The sequence below is a fragment of the Macrobrachium nipponense genome, chromosome 11, assembly GCF_015104395.2.
Source record: "Macrobrachium nipponense isolate FS-2020 chromosome 11, ASM1510439v2, whole genome shotgun sequence".
NCBI lineage: Eukaryota > Metazoa > Arthropoda > Malacostraca > Decapoda > Palaemonidae > Macrobrachium > Macrobrachium nipponense.
In genome coordinates this window covers 24072985-24096353 of record NC_061087.1, presented here as the reverse complement: position 1 = coordinate 24096353, position 23369 = coordinate 24072985, and the positions used below count along the sequence as shown (strand labels likewise).

General features: G+C 38.1%; 1 protein-coding gene across 1 annotated transcript in view; it reads left to right on the top strand.

Annotated features, from left to right (window-relative positions):
• LOC135198339 (mucin-2-like) overlaps window positions 1-23369 on the top strand; it is a 120428-nt gene that overhangs the window by 92181 nt on the left and 4878 nt on the right. Inside the window, exons 4-8 of the mRNA XM_064226074.1 lie at window positions 16327-16462; window positions 17390-17557; window positions 18002-18180; window positions 19036-19171; window positions 19329-20734. Of these exons, the coding sequence (XP_064082144.1) occupies window positions 16327-16462; window positions 17390-17557; window positions 18002-18180; window positions 19036-19171; window positions 19329-20734 (2025 nt within the window). The remainder of the gene's footprint in view (window positions 1-16326; window positions 16463-17389; window positions 17558-18001; window positions 18181-19035; window positions 19172-19328; window positions 20735-23369) is intronic.

The following is a 23369-nucleotide window of genomic DNA, read 5'->3' as shown; positions in this document are numbered from 1 at the left end:
TTAGCTTTACTTCAGCAATATCAATGCATCATAAAGACAAAAAGAAATCGCAACACGAACAGATATACCTCACGCTTCAGTGGGGCAGTCGTGCATAACTATATTCATATAATCTTGAGAGAGTCAAACATTTACATTATCAATATTGAATTTAACCTTTGACCATAAACATAAAGAATAAAACCATGAAGGACATATGGCAAGTGAACAAGAATAATAAACAATACCAATTCAAACTGAATTCCACAGAAATCTTTCCTAAGAAGTGCCAAACAAATCTAGTAAAAAGTAATGAGTATTGTTTTAAAAATTAGTGGTAGCGTGCATAGTAACGTTTTTTGTCCTAATGAACAAACAAACGACAAGTTTTCAAAATATGACGGCTAAAACAATATTTACGCCAATACTTATGGATAAAAATGCAACGAAAACTTTTGACCGCTCCTCAAGGAAATATGAAACATGCCGATAAATACAGATAATAGAATTTCTATTATCGATTTTGCGATACTGAGAGATTTGCCCGTCTCGTCAAGGCTTCTCTGTCTCTATATCTCTCCTCAAAGGAGCATTTTTGTCTGTTTACTTCTGTTCCTGTTGTTTTGAGTATGAAAACTCGCAATGAATAATGACAAGGATATTGATATATAGTCCAAATAGAAAAATAGGAGCCCTCATTAAAATCACTTCATTTTTTTTTAAAAACTAAATGAATTAACTTGAAAAAATAGATACTTCAGTGATCATATTTGTTACAATAATATTCATCCAAATATAAAACTACATCTGATCAATAGAAATTTCTTTATAGAATAAATAGCTTTAGAATGACAGGGAGAGAGAGGGGTGGGGTGGCGGATGGGGGTGGCCATATTACACCCGATCATAGACTGTTTATTACCTGCAAGTTTCAATCAGTAACCCCCAAGTCCGAAGAAACATGAATGATATGAGTAAGGTATATTAATATCACAACTCCCTCCTTTGACTACTGACTATAAACTGGTAATATATTGTGCCAAAGTATATAATATTACTCTAGTGGAAAGAAACATCTTCGCACCCTAAAACATGACATCGTCAAATCTTTGATTAAAAAAAAAGATAACTGAATCTGAGGTAATGTGTTACTTTATAAAAAGGAAATCTACAACGTATACACTATTTGCATATATTTTATCATCGATCTCGGAACACCATTACGTAGTTAATATTATGGAAATAAGACATAGAGACAAGTGACGTCTTGCAGGAGATCAAGGTTTAGAATATATGATGAAACCCAGACCTTGAAGGGACAGATGCTTTTAAGTCTATTCGAATGTAAACACAGAAACACTGCGTGATCCTCAGAAGGCTCAACTTACCTTAGGATTTAGATAAGGAGTTTTCGATAATTTTCTTATTCATTTATTCTGCTCTTGGGCAATAGAATGCAAATAACAAACACTGCAATAGCTAAGCAGTTATCTGCGCATCAATTTAAAAAAGTACTGCCATTAAACAATACAATCTGGAAATATAAATGCAAAGGTGCACGTGACAATTTTTTCCATCTAACTGTATGTACGTATGTATGTATGTATGTATGTATGTATGTATGTAGTCTGTATTGTATTATGTAATAATATATATATTATATATATATATATAGTATATATCTATATATATATTATATATATATATATATTCATATATATTATATATATATATATATATATATATATATACATATACATATACATATTAAATATATAAATCCTAATGCATCAATCAATACATGAAGGCTGAGCACAACCATGTGAAGTGAAGAGATAAACAATAGAGGCATTTCCTTAAAAGGCACCATAGTGCGCCAATAACCAATGGCTCTTCCTGATTGACGGACATTATTGATGGAATCTTCGAATTTCTCTTCAGATTCCTTCATGCCATATTACTGAAGATCATCGTCTTATCCGCATTCTTACAAATCTAAAGGAAAAGATATCTTCTATTTCTTATTCTCTCATTTTACCATAAAACCTGCTTTCGAATAGAAAAACATGTATCAACAACTAACTTGTCTAGAAAACAGCTTAATATCTCAGCATGAATATTTAACAAAGTTATTCAAGTTACCCAAGAGACTTGTAGCTTGCAACTGATGATCAGCAAGCAAACAGCGTAAGAGGATTAAGACATCATCCAAGGGCACAAGTTTGTATATATAATGAAAGGAGACAAATATATGAAGAAAACTAATATTGTTGTTAAGCACATTCAGACTGAAATAGGGTAAAGACAAAAAAATATTTATTTAAGTACCTAGCGTACGTTATGGCGATAAACTTCCAACCAACGAAATATGAACAAGGAACCCATTTCTCTTTACACCTCACCAGGTACTTCCAACTTGCTGCTTTTCGTGTTTTACCTTTCAACGTGGTTGTTAACAAGAACCAAGCCAGCAAAGAATGCAGTACTACGTGTACGTACATAACTTTTTTCAAAAGAACCTCTCCAAAGTTCCAATGTTACAAATGAGTTACCAAAACAAACATACATTCGTTGGGTATGCAGAGTGCAAAACACACATACTGAAGGGGCTTCACTTGCAATCAAATTAATATTTGAATGTCGTCTTTTCTACTGTGCGGAACGTCAGTATTGTGAGAATATAATATATATATATATATATATATATATATATATATATATATATATATATATATATATATATATATATATATAAACAAACTGGACAGCAATAAAAAATTAAAAGTGGAGATCACGTAAGTCAAGGCCATCTGGACTCTAGCCTCCAAGTCCCTTCATACGTGTCTCCCACTCCTTCAAGGAGTGAGAAGTGGTACTGTGTATTAATACAATCCCAGAAGTTACAATTAAACAATTACGGTTGTCGCCTGTTGAATATATATTCTCTCCCTCTCTCAGTATTTATATCCACATTGTTGCAACACTACAAAAATTTCTAAAGTACATTGTTGCAACACTTCAACAACGGTTACGTTAACCATTCCTCTGTTAGAGGTACTACTGGCGATTTCGCCCAAGCCTTTATCCTGAGTTGAAGGTAGATAATCACCCCCAACCCCCCGCCCCATGAAGAGGACATACATGCACGCCTCATATTACTAAGGATTATTGTGAATCTGAAAAGTTATTGGATACAGAGACAACTGTTACTTAATTTTAACAGAGAAAGCCGTTTCTCGCAATGTAAGGGTTATTGCAGCATATGGTCAGTAGTGATATACAGATAAATAATCAAGTCTATATTTCCCATATATTAAGAGTAATATTTATAATTATCTATTCCAATTGTTATTCATTATATATATATATATATATATATATATATATATATATATATATAAACTCTTTCTCGTATGATACCCGAATCACAGAATACATAGCTTTAATCAGAATGTAGATGTTAGGAAGCTTCTACGCACACAAAAAATGCCGTCCAGTGACTTGAAATGAGAACCATGGCACCTACGCCATTTCTGTACAGGCCATGTCCATAATGACATTATGATTTAAAGAGGGAAGGCACTGATTAATTCATAAATGCTGACAGGGAAATCACCGCCAAATTCAAAGCAAGCGTGCTTTAATTGAGAAAGAGTTATATCAAAAGTCTTGGAGAGAAGAAGCAAGTTATGTTGTCTATAATAAATTTGCAAGGATCGGTATGGAAGATGAATAGTTTAAAATAATAACACGCTAAAGATAATGAGAATCATAAAGACACTTGGCATAAATATGTTTGTAATTCCAACAACGCTTGAATTGTACCTAAATATAATTTTCTACCTACGCCAGTGTCAAATATTTGGATACATATATGGATTTGAAAATAAGATTGCTTTACAAATAATTGTCAAAATACAAGCTCATGGGACCTTTCCCTTCACTTTATGTAATCCGACCAAAATAATTAAGATTAAAATTAAAATATGAATATATTACTGATGAACCTCTTTTAAATACGAAACTGGTCTCTGAGTAAGCAAAGGTAACTCGGTTTCATTACATCCTATTCGCAAACCGGTTTTCAGACACAAAGGACCTTCCTAAACCGTTCTTGGAGTATAGGGCGCGAGGCTTCGTCACTCCATGGACGAAGGACTTCAGTCACCCCATCCACCGGCCTTGACCCGAGGAGCAATCCTTGTTTTACCATCCTTGCGAAATGTTCCTACCATTTTTGAAAAAAATCCTATGGGTTTTTCATTTTCATTTTGGTATTCAGTTAAAGGTAAAGAAATGTCTCTTTGGGTGCCGATCAACAGACGTAACTGGAAAAAGAATTATTAGGAGTTTCTCTGAGCAGTTGAATAATTCCAGCCCATATTACACAATGGCTCGAGTGGGCAAGAGTTTAAGCTCCCAGAAAAAAAGGGAATGGACGTGAGGGTGTATTTATTCCCTCAGTCTTTGTTGCACTCGACAGGTGTTAGCAGAGGTCAAGGCGATTGCAGAAGAAGTGGGGGAGGGGGGTGAGAGACTTTGGGGCGTACTCGGAACCCGGGGAATGTGATACAGGTGGGAGATGGAGGAAAATGAATATTGAATAAAATCACTTATTGAAATAATAATAATAATAATAATAATAATAATAATAATAATAATAATAATAATAATATAATAATAATAATAATAATAATAGGTACGAGAAAAGCAAATTATTTACTCAGAATATATACGTCTCTGACGCGCTGAGTAATTCATTTCCAGTAAATTGAGAGAGAGAGAGAGAGAGAGAGAGAGAGAGAGAGAGAGAGAGAGAGAGAGAGAGAGAGACTCCACATAAGGCTCATTTCACTCATTAATCAAATGAACATTTCGTGAGATGTCTCGTTTGAAAACTTGAGAATTGGGATTCCCGGAGCTATTCCATGACGTCACGTCCTTCTAAAAATTTTGGATAGCTCTTGCATATAAATGGAAATCTATAAGTAATGGAAAATTAAATTTTTTGGGGTCCGCTCGTCTATAAAAACTTTCACTTTTATCTACTGCGTCGTGGTTGATAGGGAAGTTGGGATATTTATTTTTATTTTTGGTTTTCCTTCAGTAATTGCTGGTTTGAAAGTTCACTGACATATTAACATGATAAATAAAAGGATAAACAATTGAGAGAGAGAGAGAGAGAGAGAGAGAGAGAGAGAGAGAGAGAGAGGCACTCAGGAGAACACACGCATTATCATTCACGACTTTACCCAGTAAGTGAATGGCACACTGATTAATCCAGCCTATTTATAAATTATTTGACAGAAAAAATTATGCAACAAGATGAAAAGTTGAATGGCATGCAAGGAATAGGTTTCATGTAAGAGTCAAGTGGATAAACTGATAATTTTCTCTATTTGCTCTCCTCAAAAGAGTTCTCAACAGCCCAAAGAAACGATTTTGGAAACAGAATAGAATGTCTGAACTTTCGTTTTTTTAAACATAATCCTGAGAATTGCAAATTATAACGAAAACTGCACGTCACCAGTCTCTCTCTCCTCTCTCTCTCTCTCTCTCTCTCTCTCTCTCTTTCCAATCTAATGCCAAACCCTTCGTTGCCTTTAAAGAACAGTTCTTCGAAGCTGATGATTACTTACATTTTAATGAAAAGATGTACGTAATATCGCTGACTGCAACGCCTTGGCGGCTATCTGTGAAAATAAAGAATTGGACGAAGTCCATTCTAAGACACTGCCTTTACAGCAAAATTACTGACGCATTAATAAAGTCCTCATTTCAACTTGGCAGACATTTCGTGACCAGATAAACTGAGTTAAATCCGATGATTTTAGAGATATAAGATTCTGCCTATAATAAACGCTGGTCAGTTGATACCAAACCAACCCCCCCCAAAAAAAGCAACAGCAACGCAGTGAAATATGACGAAAACGACACTATCTTAATTAGGCAGGTGCCAAAGGAAAAGATACTGAAGAAGATACGGACGATGATAGGATCAGCGAGACTAGGAAAACATCTTTTGTAACTTTAAACTTGCCGAGAAATAATGGGTTTCACGCACGAATTCCTCTGTAGCAAGATTCCTATAGTCTACCCATCAGTCAGGAAGGTATCGCATTCGGCGCTTTATGTTTTGCACACTTTTGCGCACGCAAAGATAAAGGAAAGGCAAAAAGGAATACAATCTTGTATATACCCCTGGACAAAAAATTAATAAGACAGAATTATAATTACGTGAAAAAAACTATGATTGGTTGGCATATTTGCAAGTGTTACTGAATTAAAAGGAATTTTAGAGACAATGGGTAAAAATAGTAATAAGTACGTCAGTAAGTGATAAAAAGGAAATTCATTCAGGCTTCTTGTTTACTTGTTTGCTATATTACTCTCACGGAAAAATACACATATTTAAATTAAAATTTTTGAGGTATCCTTTATATAGCACAGAATTTGCATTTACACGAGGTTTCTCTGAATTAAAAGTTTAATTAATGAGGGGCATGAAGGTATTCTTTTTCGACTACAATAAACAGCTATTGTTTAAAATTAAAATAATATATTCAAGCTATCTAATTTATAAAATGCACGAAATACACGACAGTGCGAATGTTGCACATAAAAATGAAATAAAAAGTTTAAAAGGCTATTGGAAAATATAAATCTAAAAACTATCATTCCTGAACTTTCTAATTGGAGAGAGAGAGAGAGAGAGAGAGAGAGAGAGAGAGAGAGAGAGAGTATAATCTGCTTTCTTCTCATACGAAAGTAAAAGAAGAAAAACACCCTTAAAGACCTCGATGTGATGTCACGGATACATTTTTTTTAAAATCGCCATATGAAAAGAACCCCAGGAAGTCATATCGAATAATCCCGCTGGAGCCACAGACAAGATTACATTTCACGCAACGTCGAATTTCAATTGAAGCATTTAAGGAAGGTTACCAGCCAGCAAAGAAATGCCATGGGGGGCTTACGCAGGCTTCATTTGTCATATCCTGCATTTGGGAACCTTATACCATTTTTCAAAAGGGGGTGTGACCTGAAGAGGAAGATGCTAAAGACTAGATTGCCTCTTAACAGTTTTCCATAAGTCTTCTTCTTTCCCACCGTTATCCTTACATTAAGGGGTCGGTTGCCTGATGCGCCTTCTCCACTGCCTTCTATCAAAGCCATCATCATGAATGGTTTATTGTTTGGCAAAGGGGTTTTTACGTCCGCATGCCTTTGATGTCATCAACCACAGTTATTGGCGGTGGGCCTAGCCTTTTACTAAAAAGTAAGACTGCAAGGCAGCAGTTTCCACAGTTATTGGCGGTGGTCCTAGCCTTTTACTAAAAAGTATGACTGCAAGGCAGCAGCTGTCCTTTTACAAGCAGGACCTACGATGGTAGTATTCTTACAGCCCTACCACAGGATCCAAATAGATTTTCCATAAGTGCTGTAACCTTAAAAATAAGGTCTCACCTCCTCACTTGGCAGAGAATGCTTGATCTTACTTTTAGATGATTTATTTACACATAGGGTACTGACAAACAAATATATGAAATTATAATGTTTGTATTCTATTGCCTTGCAAGCTATCTAGCGATATATCAGCGACACTATGAAAGAATTCATAAAGCAGAAATGATTACAAGAACTTTTTGTGCAAGTTTCTTTCAATAAGTATCTCTCGCGAAGAAAGTACTGTATCTACCATATGGATCCAAGTCCATGCTGAAATTAAAAACGGGCATCTACATACCACTAACTGTACGAGCAATATACCAAATATCTATTTTATTATACAACTTATATTCATAAAACATGATACCAGATTCAGTTATTTAATTAGAGAACCAAGAGCTACACGTAATATACAAAAAATATTCAGGTTTCATCTTTTTAGCCAAAGAATCAACTCGCCACTCCCTCTTTTATAGCATTCCTTATATCTGGTTACCATCCAATCTTGCAGGTTACTGTGAGCACCTGTGTGTGACATCAGCAATAGGTGTGTCTTGCTTTTATGTCAAGATATATATATATTTTTTTTTACCGATACGAAAAGAATCTGAAGACTACTGATAGTTGGATGAAAGCTGATTGCAGAGAGAGAGAGAGACCTTACAGACCTTACAGACCTTACATCTTGTTCGGGTTGCCCCAGGTCCCTCAGTGTGAGGCACCTCTAATGTCTACCGAGAGTTGCTAGTACATCTTCCGGTATATTTTGCATCTTCCAATCTTGGATGGTCTGGGATGCAGTTTAGATATTTGTCGAGCTTATTCTTAAACACATCTACGCTCACTCCTGATATACCTTCAGATGAGCTGGCAACGCATTGAATAGACGCTGCATTATCGATGCTGGTGCGTAGTGGATTAATGTCCTGTGTGCTTCCTTATTTTTCCTGGTATAGTTTTGGGCACTATTAATCTACCTCTGCTTGCTCTTTCGATATTTTTAGTTCCATGATATTTTCTGCTATTCCTTCTATCTGTTTCCATGCCTGAATTATCATGTAGCGTTCTCTTCTCCTTTCTAGACTATATAATTTTAAGAATTGTAGTCTTTCCCAGTAGTCTAGGTCCTTAACTTCTTCTATTCTAGCTGTTAAAGGACCTTTGTACACTCTCTATTTGTGCAATATCCTTTTGTAATGTCGTGGGGTACCATCATATTGCAATATTCAAGTGGACTACGAAACATATGTTTTTATAAAGCATAATCATGTGTTCAGCTTTTCTTGTTTTGAAGTGCCGTAACAACATTCCATTTTGCTTTACATTTTGCCAACAGAGTTGCTATTTGATCATTGCCATAACATGTTCCTATTCATCATCACACCAAGGTCTTTAACTGCTTCCTTATTTGTGATGGTCTCATTATTAGGTCCCTTATATGCATATAGCTTTCTTTCTCTGTCTCCATAATTTATTGATTCAAATTTATCAGAGTTAAATACCATCCTATTTACCTCTGCCCAATCATATACTTTGTTTAAGGTCTCTTTTGTAGAGCGTTCCTATCTTCATCACAAGTAATTTCTCTACTTATTCTTGTGTCATCTGCGAAACTACTCACTACCGAATCCTTCACATTATTGTCTATGTCTTCAATCATAATAACAAACAGTATTGCAGCTAACACCGTACCTTGCGGCACACCGGATATTACCTTGACTTCATCCGATTTCTCGTCGTTTGCAATAACTATCTATTTTCTGTTGTGTAAAAAAAAAATTCTTTTAACCATCTTCCTACTTTATCCACGATATTGTTTTCTGTTTTCTAATTTTCTTCGCTAATATATTATGGTCTACTTTATCCACAAAAGCTTTTGCAAAGTCCTAAATAAACCACATCTGTTTCATTTCCGCTTTTCATATTTTTGAGAGAGAGAGAGAGAGAGAGAGAGAGAGAGAGAGAGAGAGAGAGAGAGAGAGAGAAAATATGAATCATGATGGCCCGTGCGTTAAAAATGAAGGCTGGCTTCTAAAATTCGTTGTTTTTTATATAATAATGTTTCTTCGATGCGTATTGTAACAAATTTTTAGTCATGACTTCAGTAAAAGTATTATGTAAAAAATAATCAAACCAATGTAACACTGATTGTAACCTTCACGAAATTATTTTCACCTCCACTAGTCACTAAATTACAAACGACGAATAAAGCGTATATACAGGTTTTATGTACCTCCCTGCATTTTTTATTATAAATTCATCTGAACTATTAGCTTACTTTTGCGTACAAAAGATGGCTGTAAACACTAAAGAAGCCAGTTTTCGCACTAGGTCTACAAGTTTCATTGACGTATGATTTTGTAGGTGTGCAGTCGCAAAAAGAATATACTGTAGGGTCCCTGCTAAAAAAAATATTTTTCTGATAATAGTTATACCATTCTGACTACCACCACCCCATAAATGGTTAAGGACTGTTTTATACGGAAACACCCATGTAATTTAGCGACTGCTTTTTAATTGTAATACGATTTTTTTTATCTGATATGTGATTAACCACCACTTTTCGCTGTTAGCAGATTTGTACAAAAACAGCATAAACACACGCCACGTAACCTACAAACTCAATACGCAAATTGTTCTCTGTTTATGAAAAACATTTCTAACCCTAAAAGAGTGAGATTCAAGGCTTTCGAACTGGAAAATATGGGCATTTAGGCTCTTTGTGCTCAAAAAACGAGAGTCGACAATTACTTCCGATATTTGTCAACTTGCGTTCTCTTTCATTTTAGTATGGGATTTTCATAAACAAGTTTTCTCCTACTTCATTCTACTGCCTTACTACTACGAATAACAAATATTTATAACTGTCTGGGTACCAGGACACAGTGATTCAGTGGTAATGGATGTACAAGTTATATTCATTTAAAAAGAATACGAGACAAAACCTAGCAAATCGATAAGCCAGAAGATGAAAGAATCTAAAGCCTGTCTTCCTGAATGTAATATTTTAAAAAAACTATTATTTTAACGTTTTAAACTAGGATTTTCAATTTAGTGCCTTGCTAAGCCAAAGTAAATAAAACTTTCTATACGTTAAGGACAAAGAACTCATGAACTTCCCAAATAAGAAAAAGTGACAACTTATAAAACGTGTACAACTACCATTTTACGAACAATGTCCAATCAGCAACAGAGGAGAAAGTGCATGAATAAAAGATTGAATAATGACTGTAACGTCATGAAAAGATCACTAAGCATATGCAAAGAGTGAAAGAGTGTCGGTCATAAATGCAACTGAGATACCTTGCTAACAAGAAGGCTTTATCGACAATTCGCATTCTCTCTCTCTCTCTCTCTCTCTCTCTCTCTCTCTCTCTCTCTCTCTCTCTCTCTCTCTACGTAATTGTGCGTTATGTAACTTTATAAATGCAAGAGAGCACGACTTGCTCATTTTGTTTCTTTTTTGCTTGCTTGCTAACCGCTAGTTTGCCAGACAACTTTTTTTTCTTTTACTTTTCCTTTCCTTATATCTCGTCCTAAAAATAGCCACTAAGTGAGAAAGTCTTCATAGGTCAGGAGGTCAGCTCTGCCCAGGACTCGGCTTAAACAACTTCTAGTGCTCGAATCCTAGTCAGGACTTCTCACCTCCTCCTTGTTGCGACGCAAGTTTCAGTAACCATAAATCAATAAATCTGACCTCGTGCTAGGGGTGCGAGCGTCCTATTTCAAAGCAATGAAGGATTATCATTTGCTGAAAGTACTTCTTGCGAATCTGTCCGCATTTGGTCACAGCAAAAACAAGACCCATTTCTGAATTTCTTCATTAAATCAATGTTACTTTCTCTATCTTCGGCTATAAAGCATTGTTTATGACAAGCATTTCTTTTTTAATACTTTCAACTGCCTTTTAAAGCACAATGTTTGAACAATAAGAAACTCGAAGCGAATTACTTCATGCTTAATTATCATACTAATCTTTAATACTGGACTCATATTTCCTGCGTTTGGCCTCATATATGTGAAGGACAAAAAATTGTTTTGGGCACACACACACACACATACATAAACATGCAGAATGAGAGAGAAAAAATCGGTTACATACGGCTTAACTCTAGCCAGATACCGTCTAGAGGCTCACTTCCTCAATAAACAAGTTTCTCAGACTATGCCTTCGTCGTTTTGAAGAAGGGAGCTGGTCAAGGCCATTAGTTGGCCATTGGAAGCTGGTCTTAACAGGAGACCATCCTTGAATAGGCAAGATATTCCATCTGATTAACATTAAGAGAATATTGGGGAAGCGTGTCCTATCTGGGTTTCAAAAGCCTTCGGAGAAAAACAGATTCGCCATTGGTCGACCTCCCTTGGTCCACCAATTAAGTGAAACCCTTTGACAAACCCCGTCTATTAAGACTCTCGTTCGTTTCTCCTTTCCTTAATAGGACAAGGTGGTCTGGAGGCTGGCCTTTGGTTTCTCCGTCCCTCTGCATCATTTTTCCCTTCCCAAACTATCTTTCCATCCCATCAAGAGATCCACTCTCCATATTCATATGCGATCCGAACCTGTAAAAACTCCCAGAGTAGAGGAACTATTCCGGAAGACTCTTCCACCCCCCTGTTATTGCTTAAATTCATAACATAATCCTTAAGCGTGATGGAAGGGTTATGAGTAATTTTGCGATAAATACGCGAACTGCCCATCATCTCCACTGAGCGAAACTCCATCGTGATCAGAAGATGAAATAACCACCCGAAATATTTCCTATGCGTGGAACTCGGCCAATAAATTCTTACAAGGTCACAAATGACCATGAGGCTAAAAGTCAGTAAGCGGTGTCAAACGTGAAAAACATGCAATTAACACAGGTGATGTGACGTCCTTCAGTAACAATTCTTACTGATTAACGTTTAATACAGGATATGCACCGTATATCTTAGGCTCATTAGGGTCAATCTTACATGCCACGGTGCCAAAAGAATAAAGGAATTCTTTTATGTGCGGGGGAGAGGAGGATGCACCGTTGGTAAGCCTTAGAAGCCCTTTAAAGGACAGCTGGACATGAAGGAATTTGTATGCAGGGAGGTAGAGACATTTGCAAGACTTTAATCAAAGCCCCGACATGAGGGAGAGTTTGAATGATACTTGATAGAAAAGAGAAAGTTGAGTTTCTGAGAAGACATTCTCCTTTTGAAAGATCATCCCCGATTAAAGAAACACGCAGACCCTATGCCTCTTTCAAAAGACGTCTGCTTTGACTGTGCCAGCAGTCATAAGCGAAAGTGAGCAGGAGATATTTCTTTACTCATTTAATTCAAAAGACTTTCATTCCATCGCGAAAGACCTCACTGAGTCAGATGTGTACTTATATTTCATCGTACAGCAAAAGAATAATTTAGAATGGATAAAAACGTTAAACTCAAGCAGAAAATTGAGTGAGACAATCAAGCGTATGCAGAAACATGATTATATTATAAAAATTTTGAGGCTTCAAAAATACACGGTAGCTTGGCAATAGCTTTCTCATCTTAATGGGACCAACTGATTTCTGTTCTGCACTTATAAGGTACTACAGCCTCAGAGACGGTGAGGATGCTGATTAAACAGATGGGATAGTAGAAACAGAATCATCAGAACCATCAGCATTTGGATCGTTTTACAGGCACTATGGCTATATAATGTCTTGTTTAACAGATTGTGTGTGTATATATATATATATTATATATATATATATATATATATATATATATATATATATATATATATATATATATATATATATATATATGTATATTATTATGTATATATATATATATATATATATATATATATATATGTGTGTGGGTTGTGTGTGTGTATAGATATATGTATATATATATATATATATATATATATATATATATGTATATATATATGTTATATATAATATATGTATATATAGATATATGGTATATATATATATATATATATATATATATATGTATATATATATATGTATATATATATGAATATATATATATATATATATATATATATATATATATAGAATATATATATATATATATGTGTGCGTGTGTGTGTGTGTGTGTGTGTGTGTGTGTAGAATTCACTGGTCACTTTTTTACCAGATACATATGCAATTGTAATAGACACAATGCCCTCTTAACTCCTCGAATTCTTTGCTCTTTTTTTTTTTTTTGGATACGCTTGTCACTACAAAGCCTGAAGATCCAAGTTCAAAGAAATTCGAAGAAATGGAGATGTCCGGTACCGGGAAAACGAACCCAGGTATCCAAAAAGGAGCGAAGGTATAAGCATATAGCTATTTAGACATCCGGACAAAATAAATAAATAAATAAAGACTCCCCGACCGACCACCCAGGCAGCCACACACAAATACAAACAGCCGACACCATCTCTCCCGAGAATCAAGGCGATCCTTCCCTCTCCATTTTGCCTCCTATTAAGGTAGATTACTTCCCGCTCTCGTAACGACTTTCAAAAGAAAAGGAGTAAGACGTTGCTATTCCATCTAACACGTAGGTACCGCTAACTTTCACGGGAGATTTCTCTTTAGCCCCGATTGCAGTGTCCCTTTTGAAATATGAAGTATGCGAGACTCGGAGAGCCGAATGTGAAAAGGCTTTTAGTTACTAGGCGTTCATTTCTATTTCTATCCGAGACTAGGGTTTCTACCTTCAAATGACTGTCAAGCATCCCGCCTAAGTTGGATTTCCCTTATCAGTTGATTGTCGGCGCAAAGGTAACTTAGTAGTCTTAGGATAATTCCTTGGACAAAAATATTACGAAGCAGGGCAATGGACATATGAAACCCCGTCGCCAGTTGTTATAAAATTCATCAAATCAGGTAGAAGTTTGTTTTAGCAAATTATTGTGTAAGAGTGCTATTAAAGAATGCCGCGAAGAACCAGCCGGCTTTCCCTCTTTTTATTTTTCTATTTTTTTTATCACTTAAAATTCAACGTTGCATTTTTCAATGAGGAAAAGGTTGTGATTAATTAAGGAACTCCGATGTACGCGAATGCTGTCCGGGCGTTGTCTACTTTCTTCAAGCAGCTCGGAACACTTTTGCCTTTCTCCGTTCGCCTCTAACAGATTTTCTGCTTTTGCTCTTCCCTATTGCTCTCAAGCATACATAACTATGGAGTAGGAGGAGGAGAAGGAAAAGAAGAAATGGAAGAATAAGGCCTTTGTTCGTTGTGGAACTTTATGATAACTTCTTGCGCCCAGTCTTCAGTCTTTCTGCAAAATGAAACAGCAGGAGTATTCAAACATAAAATTCCTGGATTTTATTACGAGATAGAAATCTGAGAACATAGATTAATTCATTAACGGATAAAAATAGTGATAAAAACATGACAAAAAGACCGAAAAAAACACAAAATAAATAAAAGTCAAGTCACATAAAAACTGTGACTCAAAATTAAGAAACAAATGTAAAACGATAATGACAATAAGCAATAGCGAGTTGGTAAAATTGACAAAATAAAGTGAAATATAACGAAATTATTGGAGTCTCGTAGAGTTTCGCAAATGAGACGCTAAACGAGCAAAGGTAACGGTAATCACTATGAAACGTTCATAAACCACTGCTGCCACACACACTGAGTACAGTGATCGTATTAAGCATTCTGGAAATAACCAGACCGATCTTGAATTAACTATTAATAATCTAAAGTAACTGACAACCTCCAGTTAAGAGATAATTACGAAGAACTTGAAACTATTAAAATTAATAGTAGCCCTTCTTTTCTTTTCCTTCTTCGTTTTTTTTTTAAACATCAAAGTCTCAGCAGCAGCAAGTCCACCGAATTCCAACCCAGCCAAAGTTCAAATACCTCTCCTGGCTCCCTTGGTTTCTCCGCGTGTGGTCAAAAAAGAGGTCTCACTTGTTATTAAATGCAAATTCTGAGGCCAATGGAGAGGAGCGGTCGCTTATAATCTCGTCCCCATCTCTCAACGAACAACACCACCAAGAGAAATTTCAGACGGAATAGCTGATCACAGGACGTTAGAAGACTTCACCTTTCGAACGGTATCAGCTATATTGTAGTCGTTCTCTCTCTCTCTCTCTCTCTCTCTCTCTCTCTCTCTCTCTCTCTCTCTCTCACACACATTTCTAAAAAGGTTTTGGTATTAGGACGGACATTCACCAGGAATTTATTTCAGAACTGGCCTAAAATAGAAAGATTTGAGAATTTTTGTCTGTTGAGCTCTTACCAAATCTAAGCAGAGAGGCATAAGTGACAGGCTACCTCAGCGGCTCTCAACCAAGGGAAAAATCCCCATAATGGGGCAATTGTGACCAAGGATTTTTAGTATTGTATACATATCATCTGGAATGGTGGGGAAGGGCAGGATGACATTCTGACATATGATGAAAATGGTACGTATACAATTAACAAAAATATAAGTCCACACAAGCAAATACATAAAAACTAGAAACATTAAACTATGTACATTAGAATGTATAATTTAATATGTATAACAAACGTAAACTAAGGAGTAGCATGAATGAAGCTAATTCGTGAAAAATATATGTTGGAATATTTCACGGTCAAATATCTGAGTCTCCTAAAATTTATCCAGAATTCTAAGCTAAATATGTTAATGAAAAGCTTAATCAATTTGTTAAAATCTTGTCTATTCTAAACCCTACAACCATAAAATTACTAGCTTTAATTCTTCAATAGTTCGAAATAAAGACAAACTATAAAATCCCTTTAACCCCGCTTTTAAAGTGAAATATTAAAATGAAAATATATTAAATTCCAATATTATAAATTGACCATGGCTGTCAATATAAACATCACCTAATCCCATAAAAAACTACGATTCATAGCTTCATCATTTCAACATTGCTTCCAATTTTACTTGCACAGATACGTAGAGGCTGATACCGGTCAGCGTTCTTACAAATTTGTTGTTCCAATGGACGGATGTGGTACCTCAGCGGCGGAGCAGGCTGAAACTACTGTTTCTAACACAGTCATCTTCCAGATGGACCCTTCAGTGCAGGTAAATACATTCGACCTCTTCGTAATTGTGTCCTTTGACAAAACCTGTTTGTCTAATACGAGAATCACCTCAAAGTACGAATGAAAGAGCGGTTACTCGAAGTACATCTAATTTTTAAGGTTGGTTTTGAAGATTTTCGCATATCATACAACACCTACTTATTCCTATGTATCTCATTTTTACATCCAGTTTCTACGTAAATACCTAACCAGTATATTCTGGTCCATATTCTAATGCTTGCACCTGTCTGCCACATACCTCATATAGAATTAATATATAATTTCAGTCATATTTTGCATAAGAACAAACTAATTCCAAGCACATTAATGCCGTTGATTAATTGTTATGATGGTGACTGACCTAAAAGTGCAAGATAGTCTTTTTTTTTCAGCTTAACAGAAACTTGCTTTAGATTGGGCCAAATCTCTTCTACTGCATCACCACTAACTGTAACATTCATTGGTAAATAAATGACAGTCAGGAACATTCGTTCCCAATAATATCTCAACATCCTTCACAACCCATATCTAGCAACCATTACCTCTAATGAATTAGAGTCATTTATATTCAACAGCTTAAATATCATCCTCAGTGATACTCAGAACTTAACCAGTTCTCACAACCCACGATACACTGCCTGTAAGCATTCAGCAATCTTTCAATCTTGAGTCTTTGTATCCAAAATACCATAAAAACTACCATTTATCTCTCTCAGTACTTTTCAGTAATATTATCTCCAGGGATCATTTTAGGCTAAGCGGAGCAGTTTGTTCCAGTTAAAGTGGACGAGACCACAGAAAATTCTTTAAAATAAAAAATAAATACTTAAAATTTCCCAATGAATATCGTACAATGAGACGAAAATTTCCAATGATTTTCCATATGCTACTTTCTTTTTATAAATTCCATTTCTTTTTTGTCACGCAGGAAGTCTGGGATACAGCCAAAAGGATTTCCTGCGTCTGGAAAGGTAGTTACAAGAAAGCTGTAAACTTCCAGCCACTACAGGTTTCTATGCTGGATGTCGTGCAGACCCGGTTCGAAGGAAATGATGTCAAGTGCTGGATGGACATCCAGAGAGGAACTTATCCTAATGTAAGTTACATAATTTTCTTTAATTATCCACACAAATCTCAGACATCCCAAAGGATGAACACTGATTCAGCTTTCCTCGATATCAGCATTAATGATATCTTATCTTTACGTTGGCATTTTTACCTTGAATTTGCTCCTCTTGAACCTAGATGACTGTTCTTATTCTAATATTTATCTCCATTCTGTTTTCTCGCTTTATTATTTTAACCCAAAACACACGCTTTGAGTATCTACAAACCGTCATTATTATCTGACTTCCTATTGGCCTAAGGCTTCAAGGAATTTAACATGAGAAGATTATTACATTTATCTGTGCAAATATGCACAGTCAGACGTGAAAATCCTAATGTTATGAAAAGAATAGCCAATTCTTCAAGTACAGGCATATTGTCACTATGGAAAGTTCCCGAATCACTCACGTCGATTTATTTATGTCCATTCAAGACTAAACCAATGGATGGCATCTTGCGTATAGGAGAACCCTTGACTGTTATGGTGTACCTGAAAGAGGAGGGACAAAAGCTAGACATAGCAGTGAGAGATTGCTGGGCTTATGGGGAGCCAGAGTTTCAGGATCCAGACACCCCTAATCTTCAACTGACTGCTGATGATGGATGTCCGACGTAAGTATTAAACCGATGTTCCAATAACAAAATATCAGAAGGTTTATACAAATTCATATGTTCACTTCTGCTAGATTCGATTTTCATATGGAGATGAATGTGAGAAAATTTTGGGTATAATAATTTATTAATTCTTGCTGGTAAGAAGAGTGTATGTGCATATGCATTTATATGATACTTGTATGTATATAGTATATTTGTTGTTATTAATAATTTGCATTCAGCTTCATAGTTCATACGACTACCAACTCTTCTCCCGTCACAATGTTCAGTACATTTCTCCTCAAATTTCTCCTAAATAACACGTCCCAATGATTAGCATGTCCAGCTCTCCTTCTTTCATTTCATTAACTGCCATCTGGATCTATTTTCTTTTGTCATTTTTATGACCTGATGTTTTCACTATCTTTACCAGTTCTGAAAAATTCCAATTTCTAAACATGAGCATTACTGACTTCAAACCATTCATACACAAAAGTTTAATAAGACCCTTACCAAAATATTAGGTAGAAGTCAGGGTTTCCAGCACTATCCATTTTTAACAGTGTCGGTCTCCCTTTCTATACTTATTTAAAGTTCAAACCTACACTACCCACCTTATTTAACAGCTGCAAATTTCCTTGATTGTTTCCTATATTTATTTTATTTCCTTCACATTAAATTCTTTGGCATGATTAAGGGCTTTCAATCAACTTATTCAGAACACGGAACCTTTGACAACATATTTGCCATTATTGCTTTTCAGCATGAAAGCCTTATTTGCCTCACTTTGTCCTAATTCTGACCGACTGTCAGACACAGCTCCACACACACACACTCATACACATCCAAGTTTTTGTTCTCATTCTTTTGCAGAAGGATGAAACTGATGCACTTTTGGGCAAGAACCTATGATACGTTTGACACCGGTGCATCCCTCATTGCATATACTAACATGTCTGCTTTCAAGTTTCCTGATCGTATGCAAGTTTTCTTAACATGTAATGTTCAGGTAAGCCTTCAGTTTCATCAGTTCCAATTGTTAATCAATACAATGTCATGCCACTGTGAAATAGAATATTCAGTTTTCTTTGATATAACCCAGTTAACAAAATGAGAACGAATTCATTTTACAAATTAAATGCATTTCCTCTAATGATCTTTTGCAGATTTGCACAGACAGATGCGAAAATCGATGCCTTAGCGAACCCAGTGAACCAGTTACATTTACAACAGACTACAATATTATTAAAGTGACAACCCCACTATCCATTACCAAGCCCCCACCACCTCCACCTTTATGCAGAGCAGGTTCTAAAGACCCTAGATGTCAAACACAACCAACATGTTACCCTGGGTCACCTGATCCACTTTGCAAACCAAAGCCAACATGTTTTCCAGGGTCAACAGATCCAGCTTGTCTGATTCCAACAAAACGACCATCAATCAAATTTACTCCTCCTCCAACATTCTCCTGCATACCAGGATCTACAGATCCACGTTGCGTAATAAAAACTACAAGGAAACCAACAACTCCATTCATTTGCCATGAAGGTTCAACAGATCCTCGCTGCATAAAACTTACAACTCCTCAGCCAACAACTCAATTCAAATGTCTACCAGGAGTTAGAGATCCCCGGTGTCGTTTGACAACTACGCCTAGGCCAACAACTCCAACGCCTGCTTTTACACCATTTTTCTGCATTCCAGGATCAAAAGATCCCAGATGTCTTCCAACCACAACAGAACAAAAACCTACTACAGATATTATTTGTAAACCAGGATCATATGATTCACAATGCATCAAGCCATCAACTTCAAAGCCACTTTTATGTCTTCCTGGATCAAAAGACCCAAGCTGTCTACCATCCCCAACACCGTTCAGATGTTTCCCTGGTTCAACAGATCCCAGATGCCCTCAGCCTACTACCCCCCAACTTACAACTGTACCAACAACAACATTCTCATGTTTCCCTGGATCAACAGATCCTAGGTGCCCGACTACTATTACCATACCAACAATTGCACCATTCAGGTGTTTCCCTGGATCAAGAGACCCCAGATGCCTTCAGCCCACTACATCTCGTCCTACTACAGCATTCACATGCTTCCCTGGCTCAACAGATCCTAGGTGTCCTCAGCCCACTACATCTCGTCCTACAACGCCATTCCGATGCTTCCCTGGCTCAACAGATCCTAGGTGCCCTCAGCCCACTACATCTCGTCCTACAACACCATTTACATGCTTCCCTGGCTCAACAGATCCTAGGTGTCCTCAGCCCACTACATCTCGTCCAACAACACCATTTTCATGCTACCCTGGCTCAACAGATCCTAGGTGTCCTCAGCCTACTACATCTCGTCCTACAACGCCGTTCAGATGCTTCCCTGGCTCAACTGATTCTAGGTGTCCTCAGACCACTACACCTCGTCCCACTACTAGACCAACCACGCCATTCCAATGCTTCCCCGGTTCAAAAGATCCTAGGTGCCCACAGCCCACAACATCTCGTCCAACAACACCATTTTCCTGCTACCCTGGTTCAACAGATCCTAGGTGTCCAAAGCCCACTACATCTCGTCCTACAACGCCATTCCAATGCTTCCCTGGCTCAACAGATCCTAGGTGCCCTCAGCCCACTACATCTCGTCCTACAACACCATTACATGCTTTCCTGGCTCAACAGATTTCCTAGGTGGTTCCTCAGCCACTACATCTCGTCAACAACACCCATTTCATGCTTACCCTTGGGCTCAACAGATCCTAGGTGTCCTCAGCCCAATTTACACATCGTCCTACAACACCATTTACATGATTCCCTGGCTAAAAAGAACTAGTTGTCCTCAGCCCACATACAATTCTCCGTCTCCAACAACACCATTTTCATGCTACCTTGGCTTCAACAGACCCTAGGTGTCCTCAGCCCACTAATCTCGTCTACTTAACACCGTTCAGATGGCTACATGGCTCAACCTGATTCTAGGGTCCACCAGCCAATGACATTCTCCGGTTATAAAACCGCCGTGCAGATGCTTCCCTGGCTCCAACTGATTTTCTAAGGTGTTCAAAGCTACTACATCTCCGTAACTTACAACGCAATCAGAGCCTACCCTTGGCCTTAACAGGAATCCTAGGGGTCCTCCCAGGCCATTACAAAATCTCGTTCTACCTGACCGCCGTTCAGATGCTTCCCGGGCCTCAACAGATCCTAGGTGTCAAAGCCCTACTACATCTCCTCCCTTAAACGCCGTTCCGAATGCTCCCTGGACTCAACCTGATTCTAGTGGTCCTCAGACACCTAACAACTAGTCCCACTTTTACCTAGACAACAACGCCATTCCAATGTTTCCCCGGTTCAAAAGATCCAGGTTGCCCACAAGCCCACAAACAATCTAGTCCAACAACACCATTGTCCTGCCTTACCCTGGTCAACAGATTCCAGGTGTCCAAAAGACCACTAACAATCTCGTCTTTTACCTACGCCATTCAGATGCTTCCCTTGGCGTTCAACTCCCGGATTCCTAGGTGTCCTTCAGAACCCAACTACACCTTCCCGGTCCCACTACAAGACCAACCACGCCCATTCCGATGCTTCCCTGGTCAACAAGATCTAGGTGTTTCCTCAGCCTACCCCCCACTTACATCTCAGTCCTACGAACACCATTTTCAGATGGCTTCCCTGGCTCAACAGATCCTAGTGGTTTCCTCAGCCTCCCACTACCATCTCGTCCTACAACGCCCCATTTTCATGCTTACCCATGGCTCAAACAGATCCTAAGGTTGTCCTCAGCCTACTACATCTCGTTTCCCATACGACGCCGTTTCAGCATGCTTCCAGGCCACAGATCTAGGTTCCTCAGCCCTAACTACATCTCGTCCTAACGACGCCGTTCAGATGCCTTACCCTGGCTCAACAGATCCTAGGTGTCCTCAGCCTATACATCTCGTCTAACAACACACTTTACATGTTCCCTGGCTTCAACAGATTCCTAGGTGTCTCAGGCCCAACTACCCATCTCGTTTCCAACAACACCATTTTCCAATGCCTACCCTGGCTCCAAACAGATCCTAGGTGTCCTCAAGCCCTACTTACATCCTCGTCCTACGACCCGCCGTTCAGATGCTTCCCTGGCCTCAAACAGATTCCTAGGTGTCCTTCAGCCTACCTACATTCTCGTGATCCACCAACCAAACCATTTTCCGCCCTACCCGGCTCCCCAACAGATCCTTAACGTGTCCTCCAGCCCACCTACCATCTCGTCCTACGACGCCGTCTTCCAGATGCTCCCTGCGCCTTCAAACAGATTCTAAGGTGTCCTCAGACCACAAACCCACCTCGTCCACTAACTAGACCAACCACGAACCATTCCGAATGATTCCCTGGTTCAACAGATCCTAGGTGTCCTCAGCCCACTACCTCTTCCGTCCTACTACGCCTTTTCCGATGGCTTCCCTGGTTAAACAGATCCTAGGTGTCCTCCCAGCCACCCAACCTACCAACTCATCGCTCCTACTACGCCCGTTCAGATGACTTAACCCTGGCCTCAACTGATATTCTAGCTGGTCCTCAGACCACAACACCTCGGTCCCAACTACTAGCACACCAACCACGCCATTTCCACCGATGCTTCCCTGCGCTTCAACAGCATTCCTAGGCGTGCCCTAAGCCCACTACATCTCGTCCTACTACGCCATTCAGCATGCCTTCCCTGGCTCAAAAAGAATTCTAGGTGTTCCTCAGGACTACTACACTCGTCCCCCTACTAGGAACCAACCACGCCATTCCACATTGCCCTTCCATGGATTCAAACCCAGATCCTAGCGGTGCCCTAAGCCCACTTACCATCTCGTCCCTACCTACGCCATTCCGAATGCTTCCCTGGTTCTAAACAGATCCTAGGTTGCCCTAAGCCCACTACATCTCGTCCTAACTTACGCCATTCCGATGCTTCCCTGGTTCAAACAGTCCTAGGTTGTCCCTCAAGCCCATACATCTCGTCCAACCAACACCATGTTTTCCCTGCTACCCTGGCTCAACAGCATACCTATGTGGGTCCTCAGCCCACTACACTCTCGTCACCCTACAAACACCATTTACATGCTATTCCCTGGCTCAACAGATCCTAGGGTGGGCCTCTCCTCCCAGCCCACTTACATCTCATCCAACAACACCATTCATGATACCCTGGCTCAACAGGATCTAGGTGTC